The sequence below is a fragment of the Zychaea mexicana genome, assembly GCF_025766255.1.
Source record: "Zychaea mexicana strain RSA 1403 chromosome Unknown BDB00scaffold_28, whole genome shotgun sequence".
Classification (NCBI taxonomy): domain Eukaryota; kingdom Fungi; phylum Mucoromycota; class Mucoromycetes; order Mucorales; family Lichtheimiaceae; genus Zychaea; species Zychaea mexicana.
This window is the reverse complement of record NW_026516691.1, coordinates 112,504-132,308: the sequence shown is the minus strand read 5'-3', so window position 1 is coordinate 132,308 and position 19,805 is coordinate 112,504. Positions and strand designations below refer to the sequence as shown.

Below are 19,805 nucleotides of genomic sequence, written 5' to 3'. Positions count from 1 at the left end.
TTAAAAAGTTGTGGTAACGCAGAAAAATCTGGTTCGAATTGCTGGACAAAACGTTAAATGTAGCGATGGAAGGGGCTCTATGGCATATGTCGTTCTTGTAACATTTCGTAGCAGTTCTTCAGCATCATCATTTTGGATCCAATTCGCAGTGCGCGGGAATTCTCGTTTCATATCACCAGTAACCATGTCGAATCTCATAGTTCCACCAGAATAATTTCACCCAGTTTCTGGATACGTTTAACCGACTGTTTCCGATGAAAGTAGCAACCCTTTAAAAATGCCTCACCACTTTTGACACCAGGAAAAAGTGTTGTATGAAGCGATAGAAAATAAAAACAAGCTCTCTGGGCTTGGGAAAAAGTTAATTATTAATCCACACATGGATGGTTCATCAGCGTCATTCTTCTTATTATCCAGCACCTTGAACATTGTATTGAAGTACGAGACAAAACTTTCTGTACTCAAACCACCAAGAGTTGCTTGAAAAACTGGGACATACCTTTGCAACTTTTTGTAGAAAATGACAGAATTGCACATGTAGCAACCGTCACCAATGCAAGAGTATGTGACATCCGTAAGAATCGGTTGGAAGGTGCAGCCAATATGCTGTTGAATGAAAGGATACGCAAAAGGAATGCAGAACGTATCGGGAGGGATATCCAGTGGTGACCGTACAAAAGCCGGGAAAATCGATATTAAGCTGTCGAATTGAAGCAGCTACCGTCTCAATGTTGGGCGCGTCCTTAGCGTTGAAGCCTTGGCAGTAAGCATGTTACGACGGTGATACGTCAATTTACCAGCGTGCTGTAAATAGATGTTGATGTCGCGCACAGCCCCAGATGCTGCAAGGTCTTGATGTGGGAAACGGATTATTGTAATAGCTGCTGCGAAATTCTACAACGGAAAGGGATAGATCGATGTTCAGTCTACACACTTTGACAGTCAATTATTTCGTTGAGGCTGTACCCTGTTTGGTATATTCAAAGGGTTATGTATCATCAGTCAATGAGCAATGATTCTGTGTAAACCGGTGTGTGAGACGCTTCAGGTCACTCAATGATATCAATGATGATCTGTTGATAATAAGAAGCGAGTTCAAGATTGTCAATTCTCCACAAACGCACACACACAAAAACCACCTCAAAGTTGATCAGTTTCACGGGGAATACTGTAACTGTATTCTTTCATTTCATCATTACAGCGTCACGTCAAAAGGATTCATGAAAGGGTTGGTAAAGGCTTTACTTATATATATATACAAGTAGAAAAGTGTTTTAACGATATAAATTAAAGCTGAAGAAAACGGAACGATCAAGCTGTCTCCAGCTAACGCCTTTTGTTTTCTTGCTTGCTTCGCTTGTGCTTGTTTTCCCTCTTCTTTCTTTGCTAGGCTGGATCGGCGCTAATTGTTTTCTGCGACAATTGTACGTGTATTCATATATACGCGGCACGTTTTTGACGCCGCTGTCGCCGTGTTCGTTCGACTCACTGGCTTGGTCTGCCTCCTTCTTTTCTTCTTCTTCGCCGTCATCGTCTCCAGGTATTTCTGTAAGATGCACAACTAAATTTAACGCCCGCTGCAAGGGCATGTCGAGATCAAAACGCACTTCGAGTAAGACTCGGCGAGATCCATCTCGTTGAAGTAAAGGCACCTGTATTTTCTTTTTGGAAATTGAGAGGCTGCGAGTTGTAGAAGCGTATGCAGGGATTCCGGACGGGTTGATATATCGAAAAATACACAGTCGTAAAGCGCCCGTTGTGCCATACTTGTGATTGCAGAACGGTCCAACCATCGTCGTCAATGGTGGGTGCTGTGGCGTCGACGTGGTGCATGAGCGAAGCACGCTTGTTTTGGACGATATGCGCCCATGTCATCCTGGGCTCGCCAGGCTGGGCGCATGAATTGATGCGCTAAGGGATGCACTCTTTTCAAGGGACATTTATTCTGGTGGTTCTGAGCGAGAGCGGAAGAGGAAGCTACCAAACATTATATGTATGAGCTTAAAATTAAACTGCTTATAGCGAATAGCAACAATTTGTGACGTATATCATCATGCCGAGAACGTGATTACGGGTTTAAATTAATGTGGATATGTACAAGAAAATGAAAGGGTCAATGCAGGTATTTTTGATCTATATATGTGAGTGTGTGTGTAATTGCATATGTGTATGTGAATATCTCTATACCATTATATTCTCTACAAGAGATACTGTCCAGTGTATTTTTCGCTTCATTTCATCCTCCAACTCTGGAATTATGCTCTGTGCTTCGGCATCCCGGATCATGTCGTCAATATGTCTTTTCCAAGCACTGATCGTTGTGTGTGTAAGTGTCGGTGTTTCATCCAGCAGCATAGCATTCGTAACAGCACCAACCGAAGTACTAGTATCCATGGCGTTCCCATCGTTGTGACTATTGCGTTGATTTTGATGAACTTGGCGTAAGTTGATGCCCAAGATATATTTCCACGTCAGGATCTGTACATGACGATATACGTCCTCCATGCAAACAAGTTGGTTGGGCTGCGTCTTTAAGTCGAACTTTATAAATTTATCCATAAAATTGGGAGACGCCTTTTGCTTGCGCATAGACTTGCATTGCTGCTGCACATTGACCCGGTCGGCGTCCGAAATGACTTTATCAAGGATCGTAAACTTGAAAGTGTTGAATCTGATCATCTAATAATCCACAGGAACATCGTCAACGTCCGTTTCACCGATACCATACTCAGTGCAAACACTAACCTGCATCATGTTGCTACAGCCTTCTATGCCCAATTGAGCCAGTCTTCTGCACGATCTTTCTTCTAGGTCTTTGAGATCGAACGCGCTTTCGCAATAGGAGGCAGCCACGAGCTATGTTTGATATTCCAAATGACACGGTGATATTAAACAGTTAACATTCTCTTTTATTTATTTGCAGTAAAAATGACTACTGTAGGCCCATTGTTTGTTACATACCATGTTTAGCATCCTCGCTCCAAATTCTGCACAAACGGTATTTTGCCGTGTTGATGGCGAATTCGATTGGGTCGCCTGATCCAGATCTGCACCCAATGAACTGAAAATAACGTCCAACCAGCGTTGCAGATCCCGGCCGCTGTTGACTAACTTGACAAGTACACAGCTTTCCAGCAGTGATGGATCGCCTAAGATGTAACATACAAAACAGACACTCGTTTATCAACACCATCATTGCGCAGCACATATACAGTAAGCTCCAATCTCCGTTATTTCCTTCTCTTATATCTATGTTCCTCTCATTACCTTCAGTTTGATATAAATCTTCTTCCAACAACGATAAAAGCACATCAAGAACCAGCTTTCTTCGCTATTGCAAAATAAAAAAATCCAATACCCAAAGCGTTTTTAATAGACATGTTACAAAAACATATGTCTACTTCTTTCTGCTGGTATCCTCCATTTGTATCTTACTAGATGTGCAGCAGGAGCACGCATCGAAGGTCCTCGTTTGACATTCACTTGCTTTTTGGAAACATTGAAATCATCGGTGTATTCCACACAACAAGCAAAGAACTCTTGGAACGTATCGAATTCGGTGAGAGCGCTCACGTATACTTCCCCCTCTTCATCTTCGTTATCGTCATGATTCATGGCTATCCGATACGTACGTTTACGCATTCTTCGCGATGGCCGCTTATTGTCTTGGAACAGTTCCCATATATCGGCAAACGCGCTTGTGCCAAACGTTTCGAGTATCATTAGAAGCATGTGATGAGCCTTTCGTGACATTGAAAGAACCTCTTGTGGGGATAAGCGTTCATATGCTTGACCTGGTCGAAGAATAAGATCAAATAAATAGGAGATCACGAGCCTATACATATGCCAAATATGTTAATTTCACGGTTTTTTTTAAAAAAAAAAACGCCAAAAAACGCGCAAGCGCCCCCTGTGGGTATGTGTATGGTCTTACCGTGTGCATCGCCGTTTGGCTATGATCGCTTCCTCGATAGTTTTGAGTGCACCTTCGTCTAGTATCATATCAGTTTATCATATACATTTGTTCTTTTTTATGACTTGCCAGCATACTTACAATGACCCGCGTCAAGGCTGTTTGTGATCATATACTCCACTTCACCATTAATTGGAGTGTAATGGTTTTCTTTTTGCTTTTCAAATGGCCGACAAGAGCCAGTTCTGTAACTGCTGGCAACGCTGAAATATTGTCGTTTTTCCAACTCGCAAATGTGCGTTAGGAACGATACTGGTCCTTTGCGCCCTGTGTTGCGCTTAAGGACGGGATCCTGGATCGTTTTTTATTCAAACAAATTCAGTTCCAACAAACTAAAAAGCGTACAAATCTACAAGGACGACTTTCTGAGTTACTTACCGTTTGAGTACCTATCGTCATGGTATCAAGCAGAGTCTATGAATAAGAAGAAAAAGGTTGTCAAAAGAATGCGCAGCGCACGAAACGAAAATGCGTGTGTCAAACGGAAAAGAGCGGCTGCCTATCAAAAAAGGAAATGCTCGTCACTCCGACCCGGCTCGCGCGGTGGGTATCATATTGCCCGCAAGGCGACTATGATGAACTTCCTCTTTTCACGAAATGGTAAGCCTAGAAGACCATGAGAGACATAATAATCAAGGGGATGAATGGATTCTCGATTCCTTGCCCATCCATCCGTTCCATCCATCCGTATATCCATCCATCGATATGCAACATTTTGCTTCCACCAAAAGAAATTTCCTGTTCGCACACGCCCTCTCGACCAGTTACTTTTGACATTTTCGCCATGCGTTTACCATTAGGCCAATTCTCTAAAAGGGAAGGGCGACAGCCATTTTTCTGCGACCTCGTATATTGTACCAACGACTCACGACGCTAACCAGTGCATAACTCGCCATGGTGATAAACGGAACGATTTGAACAGTTGGAAGGGAACGAAAAGGGCTTGAATTCAGTTTATCCTCTTGATCGTTGTCTCTCGTGCACATTCACAGATAAGAAACCCTCGAGAAAACTAAACCTTGTGTCTTTGATTTTGAATAGGTTGCCGTCAAAGCATACGAACTTCGCAACAAGAACAAGGCCGAGCTTCTCAAGATCCTTGATGAGCAGAAGCAGGAACTTGCCTCGCTTCGCGTCCAAAAGGTTGCCGGTGGCTCTGCTTCCAAGCTCCACCAAATGTAAGTTGCTCTGTAATAACGAAGCGCGGGGTGCGCAAAGAGGCTCGCAAAGCTGTGGGTAAATTTAGAATGTTTAATATAAACAGAAAACTAATTATAATTCACATTGTTTTAGTGGTTTGGCCCGCAAGAACATTGCCCGCACTTTGACCGTCATCAACCAGACCCAGCGCGAGCAGCTTCGTCTCTTCTACCAAAAGAAGAAGTACATCCCTATTGACCTCCGTGTCAAGAAGACCCGTGCCATGCGCCGCGCTTTGACCCCCTTCGAGCGCAAGTTGAAGACCGAGAAGCAGCAGAAGAAGGAGAACCACTTCCCTCTTCGCAAGTATGCTGTCAAGGCTTGAATAAATTTGGCATAGAAGCTTGTTGATGATGGCATTCAACCCCCTCTAAAATAACCAAATCAACCCAATGTGTTTCTCAGTTTTGTGTGTATGTTTGGGTTTTCTTATTTACTTGTGTGCAAAGGAGATTACCCTCATTTTTCTTTGGGACTGTACAAAGCAGTGAGATAGCGAGGAAAAGGGTATTGGAAAGGTGAAACGTGTTGATGGAAAAGAAGGGAATGGTCACATGAAGGGGGTCTATTGTGTATGATACATAATTACTCTAGCACCATGCAACTTTTACTCCATCCATCACCTCCATCGTTATTCTTGCTTGCAGGCGTATTCCTTTGTATAACTGAAGGATGGTACCAGTTGAGTGGCTGTTGCTGGATCAGGTGCTTCTCTTGCTGTTCAGAAGATTCGCGTCTCTTTTTGTGCGAAGAAGTGTTCTCACTGAAAATATTGTCTCTACCACCACTACCGCCATTGGGTTGGACTGCAGTAGGAATCACTGCCGGATGATCTTCGAATCCAAGATTCTCTGCCTTGGTGCCTAATCGCGGTATTCTCACGTAGGCGTCGGTGCCAAATCCTTCCATCGTCATGACCTGCAATTCGCCACCCCAGTACTCGGCTAATATCCGACTCATGGTAAGGCCCATACCAAGGTGAGTTTGTCCAAGATCGGCTGCTTGTGTTGCACGTTCGCTTATACTGGAAGGCATTTTTTGGACTTGATGGAAGTGGTGAAATTGGCCAGAGGGAGCGCGTGCTTGATACGACCACAAGTGCTTGTAAACATCAGGCGCAATGCCTTTGCCTTGGTCTGTTACGCGAAAGTAGACATCTGTTTCGTTTGCACTCACAGTAAGCTGGACGGGTGGATAAGGGTTTTCTGGTTGTTTTTCCCATGCTGCCATGGTAAATCGAACCGCGTTGCTTAGCAATTCAAATAAAATATACTCTAAATGTTCTGGAACCTGTCAATAAGAAGATACAATTAATCACTTGGTAACGGAAACAGAACAATGATAATTACATGCAAATACGCACACACTCTCACTCTACTCGGTAATATCCGTGAACTTACATAGGCAAAGACAATCTTTTTTGAATCCTCTACTTGTTGCAAGCCTTGTTGGGTGTCCTGATGGATGTTGACTCGAATGGCCGGTGGAGTCCGACTAGAGTTTTCTGGCTTGGCATAGATCGTTTCTGCATGGCGCCGTACCAACCGTGTTGCCTGTGACACCAGATCACTTGCCGAGCATCGAACAAAGATAATACCCACGTAGCCATCGGCGCCCTCGCCCATCATATCCCAACCGTGCTCATGCGCCTCTGTCAGCGCCAGATGCTGTTCAGCCAACATCCGTCGCGATATCCTTGACCGCAGCATTCGATTCATGAACCGGTCGAGATCTTGTGAGCCAGAATAATGCCGTGCACATTCTGTTATGCCCAATGCGAGTTTTGGCACCACCAACTGGCCATCATCCAACAAGTCCTCCAAACATTTGCAAAAGTCCTCGTTATCGTCCAATGTTTTGATAGCCGGTTGTTTTCGTAGTTTTTCAAATGCTCCCCAGTATAGTCGGTATACAAACTCGATATGCGGGTTCATACCCACAAAGAAGGGCAATTGTTGGAAATCCCGTATACGATGTGCCAGTCGTGTCAATAATTCGTTCCGGACCCAATTGGCCGCAGTGATGAGTCGATCGCTTGTCATTTGTCGTCCGTAGAAAATATACTGCCTTAAAGTACTTGCATTGGCAGGCCGGCGTACATATTCTTCGAGAATCTTGGTCTGGTAGAAATGGTAGGGTGCGTTTGACTTTATCGAGTCGAGTGACGCGGCGCGTGGTATTGGGGTCTCGCCACTGTTTGTGCTGATATTACTGTCATTCTTATTTAGCAGTGAATGACACGAGGCAAACAGGCGTCGTCGATGGTGGTGCTGGTGATAGCAACTTATGGGCGTTCGCAGAGGTTGTCGTCTACTCAGGTGGTTTAGGAACGGACGCATAATAGATAGAAGAGAAAGCAGAGCTGAAAAAGAGTATGAAAGAGAGCTGAGTGAAATACTAGGAGGAGTTTGTGGGATTGGTTGTCGTGAGTGTTGCATCACTCTTGATCGGATCTCTCTTGTGGCAGATTGATCCGCTCGTCCGGTTCAAGAATAATTTCACGCGGAAATTATTTTAGCACATGCAGGTGTTGTTAGCACTTTGACTGTATATTTGATGTGTGCTAATCATTCTATGGTGCCATCTTGCGTGATGTTTAAATTTTCCACACTAAGGAGAAGAGTTAAAATGATTGTTGTCGTTAAGTGGACAACTTGAAATTATTGCTTGTATGACCACACATGCATCACGCATATGTTGATGTGTCCATAAATGGTGATATTCAAAGAATCGCTGTTCTTGCACTTTCATATCAGCCTTAGTCACAGTTACACACAGTAGCCGGTTACATGGAAATTAGGCTAGGGTCTACACTATAGCCTTTTCTCTTCTTTCTCTGTGTGCTTCTTAGACCTCTTGTGTCTCTTACCGGTGCTGAAATGGGGAAAAAAAGGTCCACTATGCTGGGGCATCCTCATAGAGTATACAAAAACAGTGGCGCATGTTGATGCATATCAGAATGAGTTTTCATCCAGGATTTGAAGTTGCTGTATCTTATGCTCAAAATATAAGAACACTGCTAATTGGAGTCGCTATTGTTTCGACCGTGTGTTAGTTTCCATTTAATGCTATTACTTCTTTCAACGTTTTAACAACTAAACTCATACTCCCAACCTGTGAATAAAAGCATTATTCTAAGTTTAATAAAACAGGCACAGCACTCTTCAAAGGCTTGGTGAAATGAGCTTTGGCATTACTGCATCCTCACATGCAGCCATGAATCATGTTCGCTTGGAATCATTGCAATGATAATCATTATTACGTTACGCGATATATACAGACAGTGCCTGGATGTACACAGAGAATGATGGTATCATGAAATAAAACATACATGGGGTTGAACCCATCATGCTTTGTGGTAGTGACTTTCCATTACCCAGCTGGAGTAAGTGTTACACACACAAAGCCATTTACCGGGATAGATGAAAAAATATGGTGGATGACCCTAAGATGGACTTACATGTATGGCACTAATAAACGCGTTGTTGCTCTTGCCAGTTATAAAATGTTGTCCAAAATAGCACGAATAGACATGCTACGTACTACGCGTATACATGAGAACCGAAGGACGAGAGCATGCGAACGGTGCGTTCTAGTGATTGGCTAATCCATTCTCCCGCCGTTCCTGGGACGAACCGTATCTGCTTTGACTCACTCTATTGGACCGGGCCGGAAGTGAAGAGCGAGTAATAGTCGTCTCCACAAAAGCTTTGTCGTCGGACTTTTTTCCAGTATAAATAAAAATAAACAATTCGTTGAGCTGATATTCCACGTATTTCTTTCTGATTCTTTGAACAATGCCTCGCCAGGTAGGATCTAAAATTCAAAAAAAGTCATGGATCCCACATAAGTTGTCTCTTCGAAATTGTGAATGCTGACAAAGCTCGTCTTTTATTTCATTGTGTGTTCAACAGTCTAGACGTTCCGCACCTGCCCAGCAGACCCGTCAGGCACACACCATGCCTACTCGTCAAGCTCCTCCACCACCACAGCAGCACCGTGCTCCTCCTCCTCAGCAACACCATGCTCCTCCCCAGCAGCAACATGCCATGACGCCCGCACCTACTCCTAGCACCCCTGCTGTTGCTCAACCCCAACAGCCCGGTATGTTTGCTCAAATGGCCACCACTGCTGCCGGTGTTGCCGTCGGTTCTGCCGTCGGTCACAGCCTCGCCAACGGTGTCTCCAGCATCTTTGGCGGTTCTGACGACAAGCCTGCTGAACAGCCCCAAGCTGCTCCTCAATACCAGCAGCAGCAATACCAGCAACCCTACCAGCAACCCCAGGCCTTCCAACAGCAGCCCGGTGGTGTTGCTTGCGAAGCTGATGCCAAGGCTTTCACCAAGTGCTTGGAAAGCAGCAACAACGATATTACCGCCTGTCAGTGGTACTTGGATGCCCTCAAGTCTTGTCAGCAAATGGCCTCTCAATACTAAATAACTACCGCTAACAATCCCTACCACAACGCACATACAAAGCACCTATTTGACACACCATTCATTAAATATATATCATGATAACTGCACACATCCAACATTTACATGTAAAAAAAAGTTTTAAAAATATACTACATTACTAGTAAAATCCCTCTTTGTCGTTTGATTCTTTTGTGTGTAATGTAAAAAACGCAAATGCTTATTGTCCTGTTTTTGTTTCAATTGATTATTGAAAGTAACCAACCAATTAAAATACACCTAACGTTTATTTGCCTTTCTTGGGAGCTGTTGCGGCTTTAATAATTTACCGTACTGCAGTAGAGATTCCATCAAAGTTGTAGTAGCCAGTGGAAGGACTCTTTTACTTTTGTTTGAGGATGCGACACAGTATACAAAATGTATGAGCATCTTTTTTTTTAAGTTTAACGATGATGCAATTGTATATAAAGATGCCTGCTGTCGTCAACCATTCGCTTACTGGTAGCAAACAACCGAAAGACTACGTTCTCAAGAGATTCCTATTGGTATGTAACTAAGCAACAACTCTATATAGACAATCCTATTATACGCACAGACACCTACTATAGTATGTAGCTCAGCTGCCACCAGCTGTACATTATTGTAAATTTTTAAGCTGAATTGTTTGGAGTCTGTTAGGCTATTACGCTCACGAAAGTACATATGTTAAAAGAGTACTGTATATTTATGCATTAAGACACGATTTTACAGTGTTATTACAGTACATAGAATTTATACGTATAAAGATGGGGAATAAAATATACATGTTGTGATGTGATAAGGTATAATGGAAAGTCCAAGCATTGTAGTTTGTATATACTTATGAAATACATACTTGCAAAAATCAAGGCTGGATGCGCCATTCATTCGCAACGAAATCTCTCAAAACGCGGTAGAGCCACTGTGCTTAAATGTTCTGCTCCTTTCTTCTTTGTGGCATGTTCTACGCTTAATCCCGTTCCCAAAATCTTTTTTCACTTCACTACGCTCTGTCTGCTATGTATTTATTAATCATAGTATGTTTCCCAAGATTTCGTATGACACTTTTCTACTTCACACCACCCTCTGTCCAGCAGCTCAGCTTACAGTTTCGACGGCTCTTGCCTCTTTTTAATCAATCGCACACAAATATCTCTCATTTGCACACCCTTGGCTTCTCTCTATTCTTAATTCATTATGTAACCCGCATGATCGCCTACTTTGTCTTTTCTTTCCTTCCTTGCGTCCTTCCTCCTTTTCTGTTTCAACTTTCCATGGGGTCTACTGTTTCGTGCGTTGGACGCATGCCCTAAAGGATCCCACTTTATATCGCCCCTCGCTTGACTTACTTGTATCCTTCCCCTTAGATATCATAGTATTGTTTTTTATACTTCTTCTACTCCGCCACCGATCCTGGGTCGCTTGGCCAAACGTGGCGGATGCATTTCACATCTGCTCTCCTAGCGCCGGATTCTCACTTGCAAACCTAATCATCTTTTCCCCAACCGTTATTATTCAGTGTTTCCAACTCATTGAATCGCACCTCCTTTCATATTATTCCTTTCTCGCTCGATTCTGTCAACTTCCCTAGTACATAGATCCCCCTTCCCTTTCATCCATTGCCACTGTACTCAATAGCTTTTTTTGTCTCCCTTCTTCTCTTCACTCACTTTCTTCTCGTGTTTTTCGTAAAGCAGTAACTCCATCCATTCTCACTAATCCCAATACTTCTTCCTTAGTGAGCCTCTCGAGTCGCGACATTGGAAGCGGTTTTGGTTGGAACCCATATCTCACACCGTCCGCAAAGTTTGGTATCGTGCTCTTCATCAAAACATTTCATGCCGCGTCACATTCAACAATCTTATATTCTGCCCTATTACTCTCAGCATTATCACCCAATTCCTATATGCCTGTCCTAGCAAGTGGGCCATTTGGTCCATTATATGGTCCGTTTTTCGCCTACATCTTCACAAGTTCACCATGCTATTTTCTCTCTCGCCTTCCATATAACCCTTCCCCCGTGAGCAGCCATGCCATTATTGCATGCATTTTACATGGCTTATGGTCTGCTCACTGGCGCTATGTATTTGACCAAGTACCATTCATCCATGACACCATTTGCCGTGATATCCACTTTCTCATCACTAGTAATTGCCATTTACTGTCCTATGAGCCCCCTTAAGCCACTCATCAACACTCAGGTATAGCCTTTTAGCACTTACTATCCTTCCTCTCTCTTTCCCCTTACACAGTACACATACTACACACCCACTCACTCACTCACTCACTCACTCACTCACACACACACACAAAAATATTATCGAGCAGTATTACCAGTAACTCCAGCACCTTTCGTTAGTTCAACCGTCCGTCTCCATCGCTCTCCCGAGGTGTCTCGTCTCCTTTCCACGCTTACACCTTATTTTTCTTGTCTATATCTCTTTCATTCCGCGATACTTATAGGCAAATAAAACTTGACCCACCGTCACTACTAGTATTGAAAACCCGACCCCTATTACGTAGGTGATTTCGTTGGGTTATGTGATTTTCGCCTTCTTTCCCTTTTTTCATTCTTTAAACCCGATGGCAAAGCTTGTCGTAATCATAAACGCTTGCTTCGAATGCAACCAAAGAGTTGCCCAACCTCAAAGCCTAAGGAAGCACCTAGCCACTAAGCATTTCATTACTATTCCCGACAGAACTAGAGCTCGACGGCACAGCAATAATAATTTCACCTACGTCAAAACAACTACCGCGCATGATTCGATCGAAGAGCAGCTCGGCTGTCCTACTTGTCTGCAGCATAATTCAACAGTGCAGGAACTAAAAGATTACTACTATTCCAATCATCCAGACACAATACCTCCAATGCATCGTCAACAACAACATCGTCAAAGCACCAACAACGATGATTCCGAGGCTGTATGAACAACAGAAGAACCTGAGCAAAGTGCGGAACAGAACAAAAGACGCCCTAGCTGCCACACCATCGAAAAAGAGCTCTTGGATCCGAGTGGCATCAGTTTTGTACTTCCAGATCGTCAAAACCATTTCATGGTACAATCTCTCGATGTCAGCCTAGCCCTGTTCGATTTACAACAATCGATCCTCATCAGTAAATGGAAATTAACTCTTGAAGATCACATGCATTCGGCTAAGGCAGCACATTTAATTCTCTTTCTATCTATAGAGGACACTAGACCATATATTGTTATATCATGTAATTTTATAAACTACTTACTAATTTATAACCTAGAAGAAAGTTATTGCATTAAATTATTATTATGAGATAAAATGTTTATCAATTAAAAAAATTTAATTTTAAAAGGCCTATATGATATAAAATGATTAACAATAAAAAAAATAAGATACTCTACATATATTGATTTTTTATTAAAAATAGACTACTATAACAAAATAAAATTATTTTATTAATAGTTTATCTATAATGTTTTTTAAATCAAGTTGCCTAATATTTCCAAAATATATATGATTAATTTTTTTATTTTTCTTTAATTTTTTAATTATTTTTTTCTTATTATTCTTTAGTTTATTAATTTTATCAAAAGGTTTATCTAGCCAAATATTTATATTTTGTAGAACCTTAGGTTCAAATAAACCTTTAATATTTATTTTTTTCCTTTTTCTTCTTTCAGGAATATGATCAGGGTTATATTTAGTGCATACAAATTCATCTTTATTTCCTTTTGCTGTTATCTTTTTACAACAAATCATCCCTTCATTTTTACCTTTACTATATTTATAAGCGCAAAAGTTATTTTCTATATTTTTATATATAAAATGATTAGAATCAAATAATTCTCCAATTTTATTTTTAATTGTTTTATTAATATATGTAATAATTTTTATATCTATTTTATTATCTAATTCTATTTTTATTGTTTCATTTAATTCTATTATAATATTATTTTTTAAATTTAATTTATCAAATAGAAGATATTTGTTTAAGCAGACCATTTTCTTTTTATCTTAAAAAATAATAAATAATTCTATTGAATCTAGAATACTTTTTGTTTTTATAAATATTAATTTTCAATTTTCAATTTATTTTTATATTTATCGAGACAAAATCAAAATTTTTATAATTCAATATATGAATTTGAGCAAGTTTATAAAACCATTGAGGACTAGATGCTATTGGAACCAATAGATTTGCAGCAGATTCATTAGATATAACCTAGCCTCCAGACCAGTATAACTTTAATGATATATCTAGATGCTTCAATCAAACCATGTATGCTAAAATCATTCAAACCATCGAAAACACCTATCAAATTAAGAAACCTCGACTCCCAATAGACACCATCACCAAGATACTCAATATCATCCAAGACGTATCAACTACAGTTATCAGTCGTGATAAAGGTGTTATACAACTTCTCGATCTCTCGATCTCCCAGCACATGAAAACCGGTTCGTCAAATCTATCATCCAACTGATGGGTAAGCTGCCCTACACTCCGATCAGTAATGATATGAACGAATCTGAACTTGGATCTCGTTACATCGATCCATTTTTATGGGGATTAAACTGGAACTATTAAATATAACACATTAATTGTTTAATATTTATCAATGACTTAATAATAATTTTTTATAAATATATATAATTTTCAGATTTTGAAATTTTTTTAGGATGAATATCAATTTAATATATAAAACCTATTTACATTTATTACCATGGAGGAACAATTCTATTTATTTATTGTGAATATAAATCAAAGCGGTTGATAGTTTATAAGGTGTAAGTTGTAAAAAAAATTGCACCGTGACTCTTCGTGGTTCTTTCTCTTAGAGAAAGGTTCTTGAATTTTAATAAAAAAATAACATTTTTTGTCTTTGAAAAATTCAAAATAACTTTATACTTATTTTAATTATATATAATTATCAGTACTATAATGACCTAATTTTTATCTTATAAAATAATTTTACATACTTTTTTCTATAAAATTGAATTTTATTATATTATATGAATTAGATATCAAAATATAAGATAAATAATAATTATATAGATATTTAATTTTGGTTTTTGCCTAAGGTTATAAGTTTTTCCTGATTGCTTTGTAAATAAGTTAAAAGAACGGTTTTTATTATAAATTTTCATATTGGTATTTGATGAATATAATAGCTCACTAAATAAAGAAGAAGTTTTAAAATATAAAACATTATTACAGGAAGAGATAGATAAATTAATTATAAATGAATGGGGATTTATAAATGAAAATTGGAAGAAAAAACAAAATAATTATAAGCATCGAACAGAATTGAAATATATTAAAAAAATAGATGAAATTAAAAAAGAGTTATTACAAAAGTTAGGATATACTTCTGTATTTTTCTTTTTAACTAAATTATATATACATAAGGATTATCCTTCACCATATTTTGAAATTGAAAAAGGGCTATATTTAATATATCATCTTGTATCAGGTATTACATCTAAAGATATGAAACGAAATATACCATATACATCATTCTATAAATTTTATAAAGAATTTTGGATAACAAATTATGATAGTTTGAATAAATATGTAGATATATGTCTAAAAAATATGTTTTCTAATATTAAAATAAAAATTTATTCTGCATTAATAAAAAACCCTAAAAATTTTAAAAATATAACATTACTATTAGATGGTCATGATAGTACTATTGAATATGATAAGCCTGACATTTCTGCACAAAAACGATGGTCATATAAATTAAAAACATCAGGTTTAAGAACATAAGTATTAACAGATATTAATAATTTTATAATTGCAGTTTCTAATAGTCAACTATGTGGAGTTAGTAGTGATGGTGGTATGTTTTTAAACATGAAATTATATACGAAAATGGATAAAAGAGATGTTTTAGCTATTGATGGTGGTTACACATTATTTATTAAACAGTTTGAAGACTTATGTAAAAAGAAACATATTTCATTTAAGTGATAATAATTTCTTATATCCTATTAGAAAAGATCCTAATGAAGAATTGAATATACAAGAAAAACATTTTAATGATGTATTTGGAAGTTTTTGGTCAGCTATAGAAAACCAATTTTGTGATTTAGGAAATAAATTTAAACGATTTTCTCATATTAACTCTACATTAAAAACAGATGATTATAAATATATTAACTTACAAATAAAAGTAGCATTTTTACTTAAAAATATACAATTATTTATAGATATATTCAATATAATTACACAAGAACACCATAAACTATGGGCTGAAAAAAACTTTGAATTTCCTACTGATGAAAAACTAATAAATATAGTTTTAAATAATGAGATAAAGCAAATGAAAAAATTAAAATAATAAGTGAATTACAAAAAGATTTATCAGATTTATCATTAGAAAGTGATAATATGATTATTGATAATAATAATAATAATGAAGAATCTAATAATCATATAATTGATAATAATGAAGATATAGATTTCCCTGAATATGAAAATATTAATAGAAAAAAAAGAAAGAAAAATAAAAGTGAAAGAAAAATTAATTTAAATTTAATTAGAGAAGTTAACAAAAATAATAATGTTTATAAAATTGAAACAGTTATAGAACATAAATTAAGTAAAAATAATGAATATGAAGTTCTTGTTAAGTGGAAAGATTATGATGAAACAGATAATTCCAAGGTAAATGAGAAAGATTTCAATGAAAAATAAATATTAAAAGATTATTTTAAAACCAAAAACATTAAGTATAAAATTAATTATTTTTGTATATGTAGATTATTATTATAATGTTTCTAATAATTATATTTAAACTATTAAATGTAGTAGGTTTCATAATTTTGTTATTAAACATAAGGATAAGGATTAATTCTCTATGTGGTCTTTTCGACGATCCCAATCGCAGTATGTATTTACGGTGGACAAACGAGATTACTTTGGAGGCTAAAAAGAACGATGACTTGGTGAACAAAAACCGACCTGACATTTGCATCACCAGTCTTTACGCCAGTCGATTCACTATCAACCATGGCTTCGGAGAGGTCAAGTCAGCAGCATTCGACAGCAACCATTTCCTTTTATGCAAAGATCTTTTACAGGTAGCAACATTCTGTAAAGATGCTATGGATACTCACAACATAGAAACTGTAAATGGAATTCAAGCGATTGGTCGAGTGATTTACATGCAAGACGACTGATACAGCAGAGGATTTTGCTCATCTATTCTTGCATAAGATATACCGACAGCACGGCTTACCATCAGATGTGGTTTCGGATCGAGATGTATTCTATATCTTGTTGTTGCCAGCAAATGGCATATACGTGTTTCTCGAACTTGGTAATGTTCAAATGCGAAACAACCTGCAAGATTTGACGAAATTGGTGATGGATGCTCCTCTTCTATTACTCATTATTGATGTATCTGAGAGACTTTGCATTCTGTCTGCCAACGTGCGTAATCCTGACCGACATTGCCCAACCATTGACCCATCAAGCTTTAACCACCTATATTCTTCATCTCAAAATCGAAATGTTTATGCCCATTTCAACGAAATAACCTTCAATCGATCTTAAAACTGTTGTTTCATTAGTATATTCCATCCTTTCTTTGTATTTACCCCTCAAAGTTTCTTCTCTGTGAATTTTTATTTTACACAAGTTCTATTCCCATATTTCATTACCATAGTAATAAACAATCTCATGACACTTCGTATAACGCCTCATTGATTTTTACATATTGGCCAGACATCAACCTCTTTTATCTTTCCACACTTTTTTGATATGATATGGTTCACAAACGTTTGCTACGGTTGCCGAAGTTGCTTTAGTAAGGAGTGTCACTTCTGCATATGATTTTTTTTGTTGATGAACCAGTTTTTCTTGACGTAATAAAAGTATTTCGAGACGATCATTTGGCAGACACTAGGGTTCTTGTTAACGTGTGAGTAGAAACAGTACATGGTAATCCTTCTTCTAGTTCTACAAACTAGATTTATAAAACGATGCGAACAAAGAAAACGAAGGACACGATCTTTAAAGAAAAAGCAGCATTGGCGACAACTTTGCAAGGCTGTCCAAAGATGCATGGGTGAAAAAATGCAATAATCATCTTAAATTCGTGCTACTAAACATTTTTTTTAGGCGCGCGAATGGAAGCGTCGAATTTTATTTCAGACTACGTCATATTGAGCAGTAAATGCTTTAAGATACAGAAGTAGAAGGGATACACATTTGGGCGGAAAAACTATGAAGTTGTGAATGAGTGGAAAAAATAATGCTTTCGGGGGTGAAAGGAGCGTTATTGAAGACATAGTTCCAATGAGCTTTCCAGATGTTTCTATGATGAAGGCGAAAATCATGTGGCAAGCAGTACGAGGGGGATTTGGAGGGAATGTGAGAGAAAAAATGCCATCTTGTACCATATCAGTTGATATGTTGGTCAGCAGTAGATCTGATAGCACAGATAACCATACGGGCCATTTCATACGGCAGCTGTACAGAAAGTGTCTAGCATCCTCGATCTCATCGTTGCATATCGGATAGGTGCTCGACTCGAACTCCTGCGGAAGTATCTTGTATAACATTGCCCTGCATGATAGTTTTCCGTGTAGCAGGCGAAACCATACGTTCCTGGCCGTCGTCGACGATTCGAACTTCCAAAAGGAGCACCATTGCTTTGTATCCAGAGTGGCCTTTTTCCAACTGTTTTCCAGGGTAAACTTTCCAATGACTGACTGACGTAATCGCTTTGTTGTGGTAGTGGCCAGACACAAATCCTTGTTATTAAGCCATTTCGCAACCTCTGATACTGTATGTTGTCTTGAACCCAGATCACCGTCACGTGATAACAGCAGGCTTGAAGGAGTAAGTAACAAAGAGCAAATGTGCGTACTCCTATTTCGCCTAAGTCCATATAACGGGTGATTGTCGATAATAAGCGCGGGAAGACCTGATGTTGAGTCCTTGTCCTTCGGCGTAAACATCTAAGGGAATCATCCCGAGTGAACAGATCAGTCACCAATATCCGATGCTTATCGATCCTCTTCAGGAACGTGTCCAGCTCTGCAGTTATTGGCCTTGATATTGGAGCAAAGAAGTCCATAATGTGCAGTTGGAGAATTGTTGCAGTCGCTAGTACCGGTTGTTGAGTATCCATGTAAAAATGATCCACTACATCACAGAGCGATTTGATGACGGATACGAACTTTGTAATGATGGCAGGTCGTAAGCGCGAGAATAACAGACACATAAGAGGATCTTGATTCGACACCCAAGCAGCAAGGATATTGTAGATCCAGGAATGTATGAAAGAGCGTTGTGGGTGGTTTTCCTCAAACAAGGACTGGATCCATCGTAACTGTAGCGCTGCATGTTGTGCGGGAGGATGTAAAATAGCAACACTACCAGATTCTCGTTTTGCTGATAAATTTGGATATGCGATTTTGGGAAACATGCGTTTCGTCAAAAAGGCCTGGCACACCTTGCGTATTTTGCTAAAGAAGGACTGTGGAGCCGGACAGATACGGATCACATGCCATAGTTTGGATAGAACAAGAACATTGATGATTGTTGCTCGGCCACGTACCGATAAAAATCCTTGCGAGTGCAAGTTGAGGGCTGATTGTAGACTGTTGACTAATGCGTCAAAGAAAACGTCGCGTTGCATTGGCGAGCAGTGAAGTGAATATCCCAGATATACCAGTGGTTGAAGCGACAGTCTGTCGAACCACGAGTTAATACCAGATTGTTGTATGAGGTCTTTGAGCTGAGATGATGCTTTGCCAGATAGTGATATCGCATGTGTCTTAGCCAAATTGATCTTGGCATTTGACGCTGTCGAGTACGTATTCAGGTGCATGTAAATCCTTTGCATATCTTGAGCGTCGTGAATGAAGATGAAAAAATCGTCGGCGTACGCAAGAAATTTAAGCTTGGTTGTGTTGTTGTTGTCCAAAATGTCGTCTGTTGAGCCGTCGTCATTTACAAGCGTTTGCAGCTGGTAGCCATGTCATTGGATCGTGTAAAATACGCCGTAAAAAGGGTTCAAGCGCCAGATTGAAGAGTACAGGACAACGGGTCACCTTGGCGAACTCCTCTTTGTTGCTGAATGCCTGTTGATAGTGTGCCATTGATGTTGGTTTGGATATTTGTGCCAAAGAAAAGGGAATGAATGCATGATATTGTCTCTTGGGGGAAACCCCCATCTTTCTAAACATCGGACTAGATAGCTGGA

General features: G+C 39.0%; 7 protein-coding genes across 7 annotated transcripts; 5 read left to right on the top strand and 2 right to left on the bottom strand.

Annotated features, from left to right (window-relative positions):
* Positions 1-1,934: 1,934 nt before the first annotated feature.
* Positions 1,935-4,425, bottom strand: BDB00DRAFT_818800 (uncharacterized protein). Its single transcript, XM_053123187.1, has 8 exons — positions 4,352-4,425; positions 4,055-4,265; positions 3,935-3,992; positions 3,436-3,835; positions 3,268-3,331; positions 2,962-3,149; positions 2,746-2,856; positions 1,935-2,679 (listed from the first exon to the last, which is right to left on the bottom strand). The coding sequence occupies exons 1-8, from the start codon at positions 4,370-4,372 to the stop codon at positions 2,182-2,184; spliced, it is 1,551 nt and encodes a 516-aa protein (XP_052980608.1). The 5' UTR covers positions 4,373-4,425; the 3' UTR covers positions 1,935-2,181.
* A 442-nt stretch (positions 4,426-4,867) lies between these two features.
* BDB00DRAFT_882794 (ribosomal L29 protein-domain-containing protein) lies at positions 4,868-5,498 on the top strand (the record flags this gene model as incomplete). The annotated part of the gene is made up of 3 exons (XM_053128179.1): positions 4,868-4,870; positions 5,015-5,151; positions 5,267-5,498. 3 exons carry the CDS (start codon positions 4,868-4,870, stop codon positions 5,496-5,498), a joined length of 372 nt encoding a protein of 123 aa, XP_052980607.1.
* Positions 5,499-6,016: 518 nt separating this feature from the next.
* BDB00DRAFT_727996 (branched-chain alpha-ketoacid dehydrogenase) lies at positions 6,017-7,287 on the bottom strand (the record flags this gene model as incomplete). Its single annotated transcript, XM_053118271.1, has 2 exons — positions 6,017-6,463; positions 6,607-7,287. Coding segments are annotated over 2 exons (1,128 nt in total), but the record flags the coding sequence as incomplete, so codon positions are not given.
* Positions 7,288-8,921: 1,634 nt separating this feature from the next.
* Positions 8,922-9,881, top strand: BDB00DRAFT_311563 (uncharacterized protein). Its single transcript, XM_053116881.1, has 2 exons — positions 8,922-8,982; positions 9,088-9,881. The coding sequence occupies exons 1-2, from the start codon at positions 8,971-8,973 to the stop codon at positions 9,607-9,609; spliced, it is 534 nt and encodes a 177-aa protein (XP_052980605.1). The 5' UTR covers positions 8,922-8,970; the 3' UTR covers positions 9,610-9,881.
* A 1,143-nt stretch (positions 9,882-11,024) lies between these two features.
* Positions 11,025-11,710, top strand: BDB00DRAFT_903292 (uncharacterized protein; the record flags this gene model as incomplete). Its single annotated transcript, XM_053128566.1, has 1 exon — positions 11,025-11,710. A coding segment is annotated over exon 1 (198 nt), but the record flags the coding sequence as incomplete, so codon positions are not given.
* Positions 11,711-13,859: 2,149 nt separating this feature from the next.
* On the top strand, positions 13,860-14,066 carry BDB00DRAFT_762096 (uncharacterized protein; the record flags this gene model as incomplete). The annotated part of the gene is made up of 1 exon (XM_053119315.1): positions 13,860-14,066. One exon carries the CDS (start codon positions 13,860-13,862, stop codon positions 14,064-14,066), a length of 207 nt encoding a protein of 68 aa, XP_052980603.1.
* Positions 14,067-16,362: 2,296 nt separating this feature from the next.
* BDB00DRAFT_762070 (uncharacterized protein) lies at positions 16,363-17,146 on the top strand (the record flags this gene model as incomplete). The annotated part of the gene is made up of 2 exons (XM_053119313.1): positions 16,363-16,741; positions 16,836-17,146. 2 exons carry the CDS (start codon positions 16,363-16,365, stop codon positions 17,144-17,146), a joined length of 690 nt encoding a protein of 229 aa, XP_052980602.1.
* Between the last annotated feature and the right edge of the window lie 2,659 nt (positions 17,147-19,805).

What these genes read in the sequence shown, in the direction of transcription:
- BDB00DRAFT_818800 (XM_053123187.1), bottom strand. Translation starts at nt 4,372, where the DNA reads ATGACGATAGGTACTCAAACG. An exon ending in TGACGATAGGTACTCAAACG is followed by an intron (nt 4,266 to 4,351) that starts GTAAGTAACTCA and finishes AAAACGATCCAG; the next exon opens with GATCCCGTCCTTAAGCGCAA. An exon ending in GCTGTAGCAACATGATGCAG is followed by an intron (nt 2,680 to 2,745) that starts GTTAGTGTTTGC and finishes GTGGATTATTAG; the next exon opens with ATGATCAGATTCAACACTTT.